At 45.8% G+C, this 16,718-nt stretch overlaps 1 protein-coding gene across 1 annotated transcript in view; it reads left to right on the top strand.

The window, feature by feature from the left end:
• The window catches only part of LOC113994587 (E3 ubiquitin-protein ligase UBR4-like), a gene marked incomplete at its 3' end in the record, with an annotated part of 41,937 nt that extends 25,970 nt beyond the window's left edge, over positions 1–15,967 (top strand). Inside the window, exons 41-64 of the mRNA XM_027733808.2 lie at positions 221–379; positions 979–1,131; positions 1,436–1,663; positions 2,435–2,592; positions 3,595–3,766; positions 3,893–4,094; positions 4,360–4,523; positions 4,727–4,943; positions 5,331–5,547; positions 6,921–6,953; positions 8,060–8,123; positions 8,590–8,724; positions 9,043–9,208; positions 9,441–9,578; positions 10,020–10,141; positions 10,736–10,847; positions 11,338–11,468; positions 11,599–11,776; positions 11,969–12,073; positions 12,566–12,703; positions 13,700–13,868; positions 14,753–14,849; positions 15,268–15,375; positions 15,851–15,967. Of these exons, the coding sequence (XP_027589609.2) occupies positions 221–379; positions 979–1,131; positions 1,436–1,663; positions 2,435–2,592; positions 3,595–3,766; positions 3,893–4,094; positions 4,360–4,523; positions 4,727–4,943; positions 5,331–5,547; positions 6,921–6,953; positions 8,060–8,123; positions 8,590–8,724; positions 9,043–9,208; positions 9,441–9,578; positions 10,020–10,141; positions 10,736–10,847; positions 11,338–11,468; positions 11,599–11,776; positions 11,969–12,073; positions 12,566–12,703; positions 13,700–13,868; positions 14,753–14,849; positions 15,268–15,375; positions 15,851–15,967 (3,483 nt within the window). The remainder of the gene's footprint in view (positions 1–220; positions 380–978; positions 1,132–1,435; positions 1,664–2,434; positions 2,593–3,594; positions 3,767–3,892; positions 4,095–4,359; positions 4,524–4,726; positions 4,944–5,330; positions 5,548–6,920; positions 6,954–8,059; positions 8,124–8,589; positions 8,725–9,042; positions 9,209–9,440; positions 9,579–10,019; positions 10,142–10,735; positions 10,848–11,337; positions 11,469–11,598; positions 11,777–11,968; positions 12,074–12,565; positions 12,704–13,699; positions 13,869–14,752; positions 14,850–15,267; positions 15,376–15,850) is intronic.
• Positions 15,968–16,718: the final 751 nt, after the last annotated feature.

Raw genomic sequence — 16,718 nt, forward strand, 5'->3', positions numbered from 1 at the left:
AGTGTTCAGGAGGTGTCTGGATATGGCACTTGGTGATGTGGTTTGGGAGTGATCAGGGTGGTGCTGGGGTGGCAGTTGGACTCGATGATTTTGAAGGTCTCTTGCAGCCTTGATTCTGTGATTCTGATTCTGTAAATGTGGGGACACATTCATAGAGCTGGAATTGAAGTGCCTTATTCCCCTCAGTTATAACTGGATAACAGTTCATTTTGTGGTGCAGATCACAGTCCTTCAGCTCTCAGCATTGCTGAAACAAGCTGACTCCAGCAAAAGAAAACTGACCCTCACCCGCCTGGCGTCCGCCCCCGTTCCCTTCACTGTCCTGAGCCTCACTGGGAATCCCTGCAAGGAGGACTATCTGGCTGTGTGTGGACTGAAAGTAAGTGCCTCCCGAACCCTTTCCCAGGCAGCTGGAAACATCAGCTCAAAGCCAGCTGTCTTTCTTTTCTCTGAGGAGCTGGCACAGAGCTGCCTCCAAAGTTCTGTCACTAATTTAGCTCCTGAATCACTTTCCTATTCGACAGAGGAAGCAGAAGAAGCAAGAGCTGTATGAATAATATGATAAATGAGACAGTGCCTTGAAATATAGTACTTCTTATTGTATTTAGGCCAGTTTTACGTAAGACAAGAGCCAAGGTTTAGTCATGTCAGACTTAGTGTGCTAAAACTAGTCTGTAACAACCAGTGTTCTTTGGCAAGGACTCCTCTTTGTATTCTCCCAAATTTAGATTCAGCTTTCCCAGTGCAGAATCCACAGATTTGTTATTTAGCTGAGAAACAGCTGCACTCTGTGGTTTTGGTTTTGTGTTTTCTTTACAAACGATCACGTAATTTATCTTTAATGCAGTAATTTTAGATTCTCGCTCTCTGAATCATTATTGGCATAAGAGAAATGCTGACTTTTAACGCCATTCTTGGCTTCAAATGTTTATAAAATGCTTAGTTCTAATATTTGACCAATTTTTTTCATTACTCCAGGACTGCCATGTATTAACATTCAGCAGCTCTGGATCAGTCTCTGATCATTTGGTACTTCATCCCCAACTAGCCACTGGGAATTTCATCATCAAAGCTGTGTGGCTGCCAGGATCTCAAACAGAGCTTGCCATTGTGACTGCAGACTTTGTGAAGGTATGTCTGCTCATAAGCTGTTGATGATATATCTTACTTTCATACATCAGAGCCTGGATCCTTGTGGAGTTGCATGTGGAAGAATGTGATAATATTCTTAGTTAGAAATAAATTGGAAATATAAATTTGGCTATTGTTGTTGCAAGAAAAAGCAAAACTAAAGAATCCAAAGAGTAGAACAATTAACTATAACATCTAAAAGGATTCCCTTGTCTCAGCTCTTGTCTTGTTTTGTATTGTGGTAGTTGATTATTGCCTTAATTCTTCTGTGTCATAGTAATTATTTTCTTGGTTCTTTCTACAGATTTATGATCTCTCTGTAGACGCCTTGAGTCCAACTTTCTACTTCCTCCTACCAAGTTCCAAAATCAGGGATGTCACTTTCCTTTTCAACGAGGAAGGGAAGAACATCATAGTGATCATGTCCTCAGCTGGGTACATCTATACACAGCTCATGGAGGAGGCCAGCAGTGCCCAGCATGGACCATTCTATGTCACCAATGTGCTGGAAGTCAACCACGAGGACCTGAAGGTGCTGGTGACTTCCCTTTCTCTCTGTTTTTTTGCATCTTATATTTGAAGGCAGAAGTTTCCTTTTCTTTTTTCCTTCCTTTGAGCCCCCTTATCTAGATCAAGGAGCTTGCTCATTCCTTTAAAGAGAGAAATATCCTTGCAGTGAAAGGGGGTGGGGGTGAAAATTAAACCCCTTGATCCTTTCATCTAGAAAATAGAGCATGTTTTCCATGGCTGGCTCTGAAGTCATGCCCGGCAGGATTTCTCAGCAGGGAGATGGCTGCAGAGCAGTGCAGTTCTCGGAGCGAGGCACTCCAAAGGTGCAGGAACAGAATGGATAAATCACCACTGCTGGGGCTGCAGAGCTGCAGTGAGCCTTTGTTTCTGGTCTTGGGGGTGACTTGTAAAATCTGTCCAGTGTTTTTACCCCAGCCTGTTTCAAAACTGGAAAAGATGAGAAGACAGCCCTCAGGAAGATCTTTTATGAGCTGGGAACAAGGGGAGTGCTCCGTGTGAGACTGTCACATGGCGTTCAGGCTCCCAGCTGAGGGTGTTACCTACAGCCTACGGGTTTGCAGGCTCAGCATCCCTTTCCAAAGCCTTTGAAGTGTCTGATGGATGAGTTCACCCAACAGTTCAGTTTAGAAAATTGTCGTTTAGTGCTGTGTTCTCTTGCTGGTGGGGAGGAGAGGAGGCCTTGGGAATAATTCCATCATAAATTTAAAAGCCTGACGGTGTTTTGCGGTATGTGAGTTTATGTTAAATGTTGTCATTTCTCTTGATCCCACAGGACAGCAATGGCCAGGTGGCAGGAGGAGGGGTGTCAGTGTATTACTCCCATGTGCTGCAGATGTTGTTCTTCAGCTACTGTCAAGGCAAATCCTTTGCAGCCACCATCAGCAGGGCCAGCCTGGAAGTGCAGAGGCTATTCCCAATCAACATCAAGAGGTGAGGCTCATGTGGAAGACTCCCCTGAAGTGTTTATTTCTGTTTATTATTAATAAATATCACTCATCAACATCCCAGCTCTGAATGGCCAAAGCTTGTGCTGAAGATCCTCTTTCTGACTGATGATTTCCTGCTACTTTTCGTGGTGCTTCTGCCCTAATGGACTTTGGTGATGCTTTTGAGTCCCTTCCAACTTGGGATATTCTAGTTACGGGATGGTTTGAAACAAGAACTCGGTGTTTCAGCAGTGGGGCATGTCTGCATTTTGTCTTCCCACTAGGATTTCCCAGCAGGAAGGTGGCTGCAGAGCCATTGTGCTGCACAGTGTGGAGCTGCTCCTGGTGCAGCCACTGGAACTGATGGGATTACCCCCCCTCACTGAGGCTGCAGAGCAGGAAACCTTTGTTTCCTTTTGCCACCAGTACTGCTGTGGACCTTGTGCACTGTGCATATTAAGGCTTATTTTCAGACTCCCTTGAGGGAAACCAATCTCTTTTGCTATGAATGTGGCAAGAAAAAGCTGTTCTGTCATGTTTTCTGACAGAGCTGGGCACTTAGACCACAGACTCTTTACTAGCCTGACACAAAACCACTGTCATGAGCAGGCTCTGTAGAAGGCTCGTTCCAAGAGCTCCCAAGCCCCAGTCAAGTTTGACTTAGTCTTTTTGCAGCTCTATTTTTATTTTTTCCGGTGAGCAGTCACACAGATTCTGCTGGTTTGGCCTTTGCTTAGTGCTGCTGGGTATGTTGTAATGTGTAACTGTTCATCTGTTCAGATAAAAACATTGCTGAAAGCCATTTTAGAATTGCCTCCTTGGTTTGGGGCATAAAATGTTGCCAAGTGTTCTTCCTCAGGTTTGCAGGGTAGGGATCAGGCTGTGAATTGGAATGCTTGAATTCCTGCTGAGGATGGAGCTTTAACTGGTTTGAATGCTGTATTTTGTGTGTTTTCGCTTGTGCTGCTTGTTAAATTAATGTCACTGTGCCCTTCATCTCTTGCAGTTCTAATGGTGGGAGTAAGACTTCTCCAGCCCTGTGTCAGTGGTCGGAGGTGATGAACCATCCTGGCTTGGTGTGTTGTGTTCAGCAAACCACAGGTGTCCCGCTGGTGGTGATGGTGAAGCCAGACACCTTCCTCATCCAAGAGATTAAAACCTTGCCAGCCAAAGCAAAGGTTAGGCAGAATTCCCTATGGTTTTGGCCCTTAAAATGTGTTTTCTTGTTGTTCCATCAACCAGATCTCTAATGCAAAGAGTTTTCCTTCAAGCAGCAGTTGCCAAGTCCTTGCCTTGCTTTGCAGATCCAGGACATGGTGGCCATCCGTCACACAGCCTGCAACGAGCAGCAGAGGACCACCATGATCCTGCTGTGTGAGGATGGCAGCCTGAGGATCTACATGGCCAACGTGGAGAACACCTCGTACTGGCTCCAGCCCTCGCTCCAGCCCAGCAGCGTCATCAGCATCATGAAGCCCGTCCGCAAGCGCAAGGCAGCTGCCATCAGTAAGGGGCTCCTCACACAAGCTGTAACAAATGGAGGTGCAAAGATTGCTCAGCATCATCCAGATACTTAAAACATTCACTTCTGACAATTACCAGTTAACCCGAGGGCTAAGGACTGGCTAAGTCTGGGTGAAATGTTTCCGTAAATATACGTAAAAATATGTACAGACATCTGCGAAGGAGGCAGGTTCCTTCTGCAGCTCTTTTACCACATTTCTGCCAGTTTAGAATGTATTTCATCAGGACCCTCTCTTTTCCCTTCCAGCAACTCGCACATCCAGCCAAGTGAACTTCCCCATTGACTTCTTTGAACACAACCAGCAGCTCACAGATGTGGAGTTTGGAGGCAATGACCTGCTGCAGGTGTACAATGCTCAGCAGATAAAGCACCGCCTCAATTCCACGGGCATGTACGTGGCCAACACAAAGGTAAGTGGGGCGATTCGGGGATTCTTTTGGGCTTCTTGGGTGATATCATTGCTCATATTGACAGCATGCTGTGTCTTAGGAGTCTGCTTTGTTCAAATGAACCTGTACAAATCCTGTAATTAGGAAGCAGTGGAGACACCTCTGTACAGAATCAGATTCTTGGCTTGAGAGTGAATTTTTGAGCTGTGATTTGTCTTCTGCAGCCTGGGGGTTTCACCATCGAAGTGACAAACAATAACAGCACAATGGTGATGACGGGCATGCGGATCCAGATCGGCACCCAGGCCATAGAACGAGCTCCCTCCTACCTGGAGATCTTTGGCCGCACCATGCAGCTCAACATGACCAGGGCCCGTTGGTTTGACTTCCCCTTCACCCGGGAGGAAGCCTTGCAGGCTGACAAAAAACTCACCGTCTTCAGTAAGTCTTTGTTAATTGCTTAGTTTGACTTCACTGATGGTTTTGTTTGGGTGGGTTGAAACTATCCTGCTTCACCTCACAGTAGGGAATTTCCACAACCTGTTTGACTTGACTACAAAAACAGTTTGAGGGGTGAGCCCTGAACACTTAATAACTTTATTTATGGCCCAGTTTCTTGCTGCAGTGAATGAATGTTCGGTAGCTCAGCTCGATAATTTTGTTTTGAGGCAATAGAGAAGGAAAATGGCCTTGGAAAGGAGATGACTCTGTGAGTGGCTATGTTTTAATGACACAGTGTAATCGCTGTCCTGGCATTGAGAGAAGGCTTGTTTGTATTCAAAAGCAATGGCTCTATTAGTTCTTAAGAAATTTCTCTCATCACTGCAGTTGGGGCTTCTGTGGATCCTGCTGGAGTCACCATGATGGATTCCATAAAAATTTATGGCAAAACCAAAGAACAGTTTGGATGGCCTGATGAGCCCCCCGAGGACTTCCCATCTGCTTCAGTGAGCAATGTTTGTCCCCCAAACCTGAATCAAGGGAATAGCACTGGAGACACAGAGTCAGCTGCCCCTGCTGCTGCCAGTGGGACTGTCCTGGAGAGGTATTTCCACAGTCTTTCCTTTCTTTCTCCTTGAAAATGCGTGGTTGCTCTGGAGGGGACTTAGGTGCACTTGTGTGCTTAACTGGGAGAACTGAAGAGAATTAGTAAAATTGTTCTCACTGTCTTACAAAGCAACAACTGAAAAGTCAAGGATTATCTTGTAAGGAGGGTTTGTGCTCACTCTTGATTTCTCTGGTGGAGTAGATGCATAGATCTGTGTGCCTGCTTTGCGTTGCCAAGTTCATTTGTTTCAGCAGCCTTGGGGAGCTAAAAGAGATTTCTACTGCCTTGGTACATTCTTTCATTTCAAGCTGGCCCTTTTCATTCTCTGGAGCTCACAAAAGTCAGGCCTCTGAAGTTAAGCTCAGTTTTGAGGAGGGCTTTGTGTGTGACCCTGCTTTAGGCTTGTGGTTCCCACCAACTTGTCTTGTGGCCCATGTGTCTCAGACTGAGCTGTTGTGCTGGAGAAAGTGTTGGGTTTTTTCTCAATATCCCTACTGAGAGCCAAACCCCAGGGGCAACCAGGACATATATTTAGTACAAGAAATAAAACTTGTGTTCTGTTTTATATTCATCCCGTGTTCTTCCTCTGAGCTTGTGCAGTCTGTGCATAAGAGTTGTAGAAAGCCTGGCAAGCAGCAAGGACAGGAGGGAAACAGAGCAAGGGGGAACTAGCACTGCTGAAAACTGAGCATTTTAAAGGGATATGCTGCTCAACTGTGAGGAAATGGTGGTTAATTTTTTCTGACTGAAATTCTCAGGTAAAGGGTCAGAGCTTGAAGTGGCAGTTAGCTCCAGCTGAAGGACTTGTTCAGCCATCTTTTAATATTTTGGCTAATAGTTCACGGGAGTTTTTTCCCTTGGTTATTTTCCCTTTACTTCCCTCCTCTGCTGTGACATCCCCACAAGATGTCCCTCTCAACACAGACATGCGTTTTCCAGAGCAGTGGGGATCATAGTCTAAAAATTCAGATCCAAAAAAAATATTCTTAATATTTGGTGTTACAGAACGCAGTATGGTTACCTTCTAAAGGGCCTCCTGAGTGGACACAGCTAATGGCAGTCAGGAGGTAGCTTTTCTGTCAGGCACCAAACCAGAAGTTTGGTGTCTATATTTAAATTCAAGCTTGGGTGGTGCTTTAAGTGATGCTTGGCTTCTCTGTGCAGGTGCCCTGGATCTCCTTTCTTTGTTTGGCTTTAGCCCAGTGTGTGCTGCCCAGGTAGAGAGAGCTGTGCTTAGACTGAGTGTGCAGAGCGCTCTCCTGGCTTCCTGATCCCCCCATTTAATTTGCCTTTTGATTAGAATGTGTTCTAGGGAGTTTTTCTGTGAGCTTTACACATTTTTTTTTTCCTTTTTCTTTGCTCCCCCAAAGTTCTGACACTGAGTCCCTAACCACCCTGGACCGGTTAGTATCCATCCTTTTCTCTGCACGAGTGCGTGTGTGTCAGAGAGACAGAACACATGGTGTGGCTTTTGTTGACTGGGGTTTTCTTTTTGTTTTCTAAGTGACATTTGCATGGCAGATGGTTTAGCCAATGTAAAGATCAGGTGGTTTGCAGATTTTTGCTGTACGCAGCATAACTGTTGCTTGTTTGACAGCAGACTCCTCTCTCTGCTTTGTTCCTTCCTTGCGCCTTCTTATCCCACTTATGTTCCCTGAGAGCTTTCCGGAGGGTGGCTGTGGGTAGGGGGTTGTTATTTATCACCACCAGACCAGACAGTTGTTCCCTCTACCTCGTACCCAATCCTACAGTGCTATTTCTCCCCTTAATGCTCTCTCTTCCCTCCTTTTTCCTGTATCTTCCTGCTCCTTCTGGTGTGTCAGATGGCATTTCAGGTAGTTCTACCTGGAGGCACGGAGTGCTGCTGCAGGGACATTCAGCACTTTGCTGCCAGTTGTAAATCAGCTTTTCCCTCGGGGCAAATGTTTTACCAGCCTGCATTCCTTCTATCCAAACTTTGAACCTCAGCATCTCTCACTTGGGTCAAACCCAGTACTCCAAGTTAATTTTCCTGTGGAATATTTTGTGCTGAAACTCCAAATTAGAAAGAGCAACCTGTGTGAAAACAGCAAGCGAGTAGAATCTTGCTCCCTTAGCAAAGTCGGTTCCGCTTTTTCCCATGTGTCATAGCCAGCCTTGATCTGCAGTCATCTGTACGTCTGTGGGCCATGGTGAATTGGGACTGTCAAGACAATCCAAGTTATCCCTGCTGCAGGCTGCGTAAGGAAATGTTTTATCCTCTTTGGGAGAGAAAAGCCCCTGTCTTTCAGCTGTGGATTATTAAAGCAGTCCTAAGTTTGTCTGTGAGCGTGAGCCAGGTTTAACTCTGGTCTGTAACACAATGAAATGATATGCATGGTGCCTGTGGCAGGTTTTATCATGCTTTGATTTTGTACTTGGCATTCGTTAGCTGTCTCTGAGCTACTCATGACTGTAGCCTGCATAAAGCAAAGTGCTAAGGAGAGAGAAGGGTTGCTGTACTCAAGCCCGCTTTCCTTTCTCCCTTCAGGCTAGTAGTGAGTTCTTTAGAAGCACTGGAAAGCTGCTTTGCTGTAGGACCAGTCAACGAGAAGGCAAGTAACTTTCTGAATACACTCTTGAGCTTTGCGAGCTGGGGGAGGAGGGGCGAGCTCAGCACTTACCTCCTGCAGCCCCGGGGGCCCGATAGGAGCAGAGCTGCATCCGTTTTGCTCAGAGCACTGATCTGAAAGTTGACTTAGCCAAAAGCATTTGAAACTAGTTTAGAATGACAATTGGTATTTGCATTTAGCGCTGGTGGGCTTTTTGTGCTGTAGGGTGACCTCGTTTACAAAAACAGAAGGGTAGGAAGCCCATAAATCTCAAAAGGACTTTTCTTCTGTCGATGTGTGAAATGTCTGTTAAATGTCAAACAGTAAATTAAGGGAAGCTATCGAAAGAGTATTGAAGGAAGGCAGAAACTGGCAAGGAGGGGAGGGAGCTGCAGGTACACTGGGGAATCAGACTCATGTATCACCTTCATGATAAATATACTGAATAATGGGTTTTGTCTGTTCTTAGGAGAAGAATAAGATTGCAGCTCAGGAACTGGCTACGATGCTGCTGTCCATGCCAGCTCCTTCCAGCGTGCAGCAGCAAACCAAGAGCCTCTTGGCCAGCTTGCACACCAGTCGCTCAGCCTACCATAACCACAAGGTAAGGAGGTGCAGGGATTTTGGGGCTCCTCTCACTTGTCCGTTTATGCTTGAGGTGCGGCACGGCCCTGGAAAGCCCTTTCGCCATGCAGTATAAACTATAAACCTGCTGGCTAATTTCCCTTTAACTCCTGCTACCTGCCTGGCTGGCTTTTGTGTTTCACCAAAACTCTATGATTTCTTAGTATTAGTTGTCCTTAGATGACAAGAGTTAAAGTAGCGAGTGCCGAACTTCCCCAGAATCTGTCCTGTGCTTGTACTTCAGCTGCTTTGTTGAGTCAGTTGTTTTTCTTTGCCCGTGTTATCTTTCACTTTATAGGATCAAGCACTGCTAAGCAAAGCCATTCAGTATTTGACTTCCTCAACCAAAGAAGGAAAGGACCTTGATCCTGAAGTATTCCAGAGGCTGGTCATCACTGCTCGATCCATTGCTATTATGAGACCCAGCAATCTGGTCCACTACACTGAATCAAAGCTGGAAACAGGTAGATAAGTCTATAATTTTCTTTAACTTACCGTTGTCATAATTGAAGCTGTCGTAGGGTTTTGGGTTTGGTTATGACAGGGACTGTATTTGACACATTTCTTCGGTGTATGATAGTCCTCGTAATGAGGACATCAGAGCCTCTAACAAAAGCCATTTCAAATAAACTTGATGATACCTTCGTTAAAGCTTTCCGCTGCACATATCTGACACGTGTTTTTTAATCTGTACAGAGAGTGAAGAAGGGCAAGAGGTCCAGAAACACGTGGAAGGAGAGGGCTGCACGTTTATTACCCAGCTGGTGAACCACTTCTGGAAGCTCCATGCATCAAAACCCAAAAACGCCTTCCTGGCCCCTGCCTGCCTGCCAGGTGTGCCGCTCTTCCTTTGCTGTTGTCAAGCTTTTGAAGGATCCTATTTTAAGTTGATAAACAGAGAAATTTGGCTTGTTCCAAAGGAGGCTTAAGGTGCTAATGATACACTGAGTGCTTTCTGATGTACGGCTGCAAATTCTACTCCAAAGCTTTTGTTCTGGAGTACTTGTATTGTGTCAGTAAAAAGGGACTGGTGATTGATTTATCTGCATTTGGCTTCATGGGTGGTGTTAGAGGATATTCATTGGTGGTGGTACATAGAGTTCACAGTATTACATTAGACAGACAAGACTGGCTCAGGCTGGATTGAAAATCAATATATTTGTGGTGTGAACATTGTTCCGCGAAGTCTACAAACAAAAGATCCTTCTGCAGTGTCTCATTCCGTGTTGAAATAGAGAGCGAGCTGATTTCAGTCCTACTTTTATTCCTCCTTAGGTCTCACTCATGTTGAAGCCACAGTCAATGCTTTGGTGGATATTATCCATGGATACTGCACGTGTGAGCTGGATTGTATCCATACAGCATCCAAGATCTACATGCAGATGTTACTTTGCCCGGTGTGTCTCTTGCTCTGCTGTGCTTCAGCCTGTAACTGTGCCAGGGGAGGTTTAGGTTGGATATTAGAAACAACTTCTTCATGGAAAGGGCTGTCCAGCCCTCGCACAGGCTGCCCACTGGAGTGGTGGAGTCACCATTCCTGGAGGGATTTAAAAGATGTGTACATGTGGCACGGGGGGGGACATGGTTTAGGGGGCTTGCAGTGTTCAGTTTATGGTTGGACTTGATCTTAGAGGGCTTTTTCAACCTAAATGTTTCTGTGATTCTGTAATTACGTAAAACTAAATACAGGTAGAATGAGAATACATAGTACAGAATCAAAATAGAGCTGTTCAGCCCTAAACACACAGCCAGAAGTGAATGACGGAGAATTTCTCTCTCTTTGTATTTTAGTAATGTTTGTCACGTGCTGCATTTGGAATTTTAAGTGTTGCTTTATGGCTCTTGAGGGAAACAGGGAGTTAAGGCAGTGACTTGTGTCTTACATGAATCATGACCAACAGAGGGGCACAGGTGTTTTAGCCATCTTCCCAAATACTGTGAATAAGCACTTACAGCTTAAGAAGTTTAATGATTAACTGTTAACCCTCTAGGATCCAGCAGTGAGCTTTTCTTGCAAACAAGCTTTGATCAGAGTGCTGAGACCACGGAACAAGCGGAGACACGTCACTTTGCCATCCTCCCCTCGCAGCAACACTCCCATGGGTATGGCAGATGCATTCCCCTGCCTACTTCATGCATCAGAAAAGACAGGAAAATAAAGTAGTCTTATTATAAATTGGGACTAAAATCAATCTTTCTCCTTTCTTTTGCTTTGTCTTGTCCCCTAAATGCCTTTTTTAACATTTTATTTCATAAACTGTCACCTCTTCTTTGATATTCTGGGATGCAAAGAGGACATTTCTCTGAGGTATTCCCCGTTCAGTGATAGGGAAATCTGATTATTTTATTTAGGGGATAGTAATCCAGACTTAGTAATTTTGTGCATGTTTTCAAGTTCTTATAAATCAGAGATGTGTGCAAACCAAAAGTAGGGTATCAGAGCTCCATCCAAGAGATGTTTATTGATATTGAAGCAAATTGTGGGTGTCATGGAATCTATTGGTAATTGGAGGTAGCTTAGTTTTTCCCAGCATTAATTGTTTGGGCTGATGTGAGGAATTGTGCATTTATTAATGAATCCTTTGTGACTCAGGAGATAAGGATGATGATGACGATGACGACGCAGAAGACAAGCTGCAGAGTTCTGGGATAGCAAATGGTGAGCACATCCGACAGGAGAGCCAGGAGCAGAGTGAAGTTGACCACGGGGACTTCGAGATGGTGGTGAGTCCAGAGGTTCTCTTTGGAGCCTTTTAGGTGTGCTAGGACTTGAATTTAATTCAGTTCTGATAGATCAGTTTGTAATGCTCCATTACTGGTTTGGGAAAGCTCTTGCTGTGTTTCCTCTCCATAGTCTGAATCCATGGTTCTGGAGACTTCTGAGAATGTGAATAATGGGAACCCTTCTCCACTGGAGGCTCTTCTGGCTGGAGCAGAGGGATTCCCTCCTATGCTGGATATCCCTCCAGATGCAGATGATGAGACGATGGTGGAATTGGCTATTGCCCTGAGCCTGCAGCAAGATCAGCAAGGTAAGATATGGGTGCCTTTGTCAGGCGAAAAGGGAAGTGGAATATGGGGAAACTGGGAATGAAACAAAAGCAAAGCTGTTGGTGTTACCACCAATGACCCAAAGACAGTAGAACTATGAAATGTACAGAAAATGCCAGAGTTAACATAATTCCATAAAAGAAGGACGCTCATGACTGGTTCTGTCCTTGCAGGGAGCAGCAGCAGTGCCCTTGGACTGCAGAGCTTGGGACTGTCTGGCCAAGCCCCCAGTTCCTCTTCTCTCGATGCCGGGACGCTCTCGGATACAACAGCATCAGGTAACTGTTCACTGCGAGGAATTGACCTCTTCCAGATTTTGACCTAAAAATGGCTTTAAATTGGTTTGTAAATATGGTTTTGAAGAGCCACTTCTTACTGTTGGCTTCTTGTATTTTTGACTGTATTTATGGCCTTTTCCTACTTTGATGGACTCTCAGTGTAGACTTTTGAGGAAGTGATTTCCTCGCCTTAAAAGAAAACAGCCAAAACAAAACATGTGCTCTATTTCCTTCGCATTTATAAACAGCCAGACATTGTTCATCAAATAACTTGCATGCCTCTGTATTTGATGAGAAGGTTTCCTCTCAGGATATCTCCCCTCCACTGCTCTTAGCAGGCTTAAACGTACCGAGTTCCCTTTTTGTTTATGGTTGAAAATCGACACAAAAACAAAACCAAATATTCATGTCTTTCTTTTCATAGCTTGTGTGTCTTTTGAAGTTCTCTCCAGGCAGTGTTTTTACTTGTAACAGCTCTCTTTATTCTCTTAGCTCCAGCATCTGACGACGAGGGCAGCACAGCTGCCACCGACGGCTCAACCCTGCGGACGTCGCCCGCGGAGCACGGCGGGAGCGTGGGCTCGGAGAGCGGCGGCAGTGCCGTGGACTCCGTGGCTGGGGAGCACAGCGGTGAGTGGCTCCTGCTGCACCAGCTCTTCTCTGCTCTCCCGGGGCTACCACAGTGAGAGGATGTGGGTAATCCCTGGCAGAGAAGAGATCTCAGTTCCGAGTAGCTGCTGCCATCCATCATTTTATGGTTTCTGCCAAAGTGCCGTACAGACCAAGCGTTTCCTCGCTTTTTGTGGTTCTGTAGAAGTGTGGAGTCAGCAGTGGATTTGGCTGACCTGTACAATCATGGAATCATGGAATGGTTTGGATTGGAAAGGACCTTAAAGCTCATCTCGTCCCACCCTCTGCCATGGGCAGGGACACTTCCCACTATCCCGGGTTGCTCCAAGCCCAGTCCAACCTTGGACACTTCCAGGAATTGGGCAGCCACAGCTTCTCTGGTCATCCTGTACTAATTCTTCACTCACCACCCTCTGAGTAAAGAATTTTTTCCTAATGTCTAATCTAACCCTGCCCTCTCTGAGCTTAAAACCATTGCCCCTTGTCCTGTCACTATCTACCTGTATAAAAAGTCCCTCTTCCTCCTTTTTGTAAGCCCCCTTAAGATACTGAAGGCTGCTATGAGTCTACCTGAAGCCTTCTTTTCTCAGAATGCAGTAGCCTAGAGCAAGACTGAGAGAATTCACTATACTGCTGGTTAACTCTGGATGGGATAGTATTAATTTCTCTCTTTTTATCAAGGGACTGACACCTGGGTAAAATAATCACAGATAAATAATTGTCTGCACTGCCCATCCACACCTTGTCTGACTCGGTTTAAGTTACTGCTGTGGGACCAGTTCAATTTGGGCCACAAAGATGAAGATGGCAAATGAAAGAATGGCAGGAGTGTGAAGCTGCATCTGGAGAAATGATTCTCTTGTAGCTTTATGAAGAGAGCTAAAGACCCCTTGACTCCTATTTACAGTTCAGCTGTGCTGGTTGCTGTGAAGCAAGCCAGATGCGTGGTCAATCACTCTGACATTGTGTTTCCCTGTTTTTCTCTCTCTTTCCCAGTGTCTGGCCGAAGCAGTGCCTATGGGGACACGACTGCTGAGGGCCACCCGGCTGGGCCAGGCAGTGTCAGCTCGAGCACAGGCGCCATCAGCACCACCACGGGCCAGCAGGAGGGAGAGGGCTCTGAAGGGGAAGGGGAGGCTGAGGGGGACGTCCACACCAGCAACAGGCAAGGGGCTTTGCTTTCCTCTTCTGGAATAACACGTCTGCTCTGTGCTTACACTGTAGAGGAGTGGGCTACAGGTGCTGCAATTCATGGTGGGTTCCTTGTGCTGGAAAATGAAAATGGAAAGTCAGAAACACAGACTAGAGCCAACTGACATTGCAAAAGCATGGAGTCCGTAAAGTGTAATATCCTGAGCTAGAATATTCTGAGCTGGAAGGGACCCACAAGGACCATCCAGTCCAGCTCCTGGCCCTGCACAGACACCCCAACAATCCCACCCTGTCCCTGAGAGCATTATCCAAACACTCCTTGAGCTCTGGCAGCCTTGGGGCTGTGACCACTGCCCTGGGGAGCCTGTTCAGTGCCTGACCACCCTCTGTGCAATCACCACATAACGTGGTGCACACACCCAGCATGTGTCCCACAGAACTGCTGCCTCTGTGAAGTGATGAGAGAGTCCTGCATGAGTCTAGTTAACAGAGGAATCACTACAATCTTGTGAGCTTGTGAAATTCACTGTTAGGAAAAAAGCGTGTACAAGTGTCCTGAGCACTTTGGAAACATCTGCAGTTTTTCATTCTATGGGAGTAGATGCTCAGTCACTTGTACAGAGTAGTGTGGGGCTGATTTGCAGGATCTGCTTCCAGGCAGTTGGATTCTGCAGGTGGCCAGGCTGGGCAGTGTAGCTCTGAAGTGAATAACTACATCCATTGTCAGATGCTCTGTATCTTGACATCACTTTACGGGGAAGCCTGAGGAAGTCCACTCCTCTTTGGGAGGATTTGATGCCCTTGGGATTTCTGTGGCAAATTGCAGTGCTCTGTTGGAGATGCTGCTGAGTCTGATATGTTTTGAGATGTGTCTGATTGCTGGCTCTGACTTCCCAGGCTGCACATGGTGCGACTGATGTTGCTGGAGAGGCTGCTGCAGAATTTACCTCAGCTGAGGAATGTTGGAGGGGTCCGAGCCATCCCTTACATGCAGGTGAGTGAGGAGGGTCAGGAGTTCAGCCTCAGTCAAACAGTTAATCACTACTAATACTTCAGGTTTCTGTTTGCACATGCTTTTTCCCTTTCTCTTTCCTGCCCAGTCACAATGTGTGTCTTTAAAGTGTTGCAGAGCATTCTTCACCCATAGATTTTTGCTGGACTTGTACCCTTTCTCAGTATGACTTTACAGCTGACTGATGACCCTGAGGGCTCAAATCATTGAACTCTGATGTATTTGGAAAGATCTTTTGGGTTTATACTGAATGTTCAAATTAGGGTGTGATGTCTCAGGCAGAATGTAGGAAAGAACATAGATAAGTCAAGATAAAATTTGTGCTGTTTTTAAAAGATAATTTATTTATCTTGGAAACATGGAACCTGCCTTGTAATAATTCTCTGATTTTTATTCCCAGGTAATTCTGATGCTCACAACAGACCTAGATGGAGATGATGAGAAAGATAAGGGAGCTTTGGATAACCTTCTGTCCCAGCTGATTGCAGAGCTGGGCATGGACAAAAAGGTGTGTGCACGTGCTCTGAACTTGCTCTTTCTAGACAGGGTTTCTGTCCATGGAGGAATTAGATGTGTGGGGGTCATACAAACACAAACACTGCTGTGTGGATGAGTTCAGGCATTTTATTTCTCTTGCTTTACTTCACATAAAGTAGAAAATTACGTGAGTGGAACTCTCACTGTTTCCTGTTTTTGGCATCCACGAATGAGCATGAAAATTTGTTTTGCTTGAATTAAACTCTGAAAACAACCATGATCAGTGATGTATGGTTGACATAGGTAGCTTTTCATTTGTGTGGGACTGTTTTTTGGCAGCCAGGCCACTGTTTATGCTTCTGTTAAGGCATTTGTGCTTCCTTTTTAGTATTACTGCTTGAAGTTAAATTTGAAATGCTTCCTGAGGACCAGAGCACTGAACTTGAGAGGCTTGGGTCACTGCTCAGCTCTGTGATTGAACAAGCAGGATGTGTCTGTTGTTGCAGGATGTGTCTAAGAAAAACGAGCGCTCTCCTGTGAACGAAGTGCACTTGGTGGTGATGAGGCTACTCAGTGTGTTCATGTCCAGAACCAAGTCAGGATCCAAGACTTCCATTTGTGAGGTATGTTCTCCAAACTGCTTTGTCAGGGGATGATTTTCTCCCCCTCTGCTCTGCTCTCCTGAGACCTCACCTGGAATACTTTGCACAGTTTTGGGGCCCCCAACATAAGAAGGACATGGAACTGTTGGAGCAAGTCCAGAGGAGGAGCTGGAGCACCTCCCCTATGGACACAGGCTGAGAAAGTTGGGGATGTTCAGCCTGGAGAAGATTGTATGGAGATATCACAGCACCTTTTGGTGTCTGAGGGGGCTACAGGGAACCTGGAGAGGGACTCTGCATCAGGAACTGGAGTGCCAGGACAAGGAATGGGATCAGATTGAAAGAGAGAAAATTTAGGTTAGATATATGGAGGAAATTCTTCCCTGTGAGGGTGGGGAGGCCCTGGCACAGGTTGCCCAGAGAAGCAGGGCATGTGGTCTGCCCCATCCCTGGAAGTGTCCAAGGCCAGGTTGGATGGGGCTTGGAGCAACCTGGGATAGTGGAAGGTGTCCCTGCCCACGGCAGGGGATGGATGGGATGGGCTTTAAGGTCCTTCCAATCCAAACCACTCTGGGATTCTATGATGCGCTTGGGGGTCTTTTGTTCATCATAAAAGATCTAAAATCTGCTAACTGAAATAACAGGTCTAAGACTGAAAAAACACTTCAAAGTGCTTTGGAAAAATTTATAAGAAATCTGTAACGTTACTTGACTCTTGTGGAAAAAAATCTCTGAAACTCAGAATGGAGGAAACAGACATGTAAAGACAACT

Source organism: Pipra filicauda, unplaced genomic scaffold (genome assembly GCF_003945595.2).
Source record: "Pipra filicauda isolate LSUMZ 115617 unplaced genomic scaffold, ASM394559v2 scaffold557_size342763_pilon, whole genome shotgun sequence".
In the NCBI taxonomy this organism is placed as follows: Eukaryota; Metazoa; Chordata; class Aves; order Passeriformes; family Pipridae; genus Pipra; species Pipra filicauda.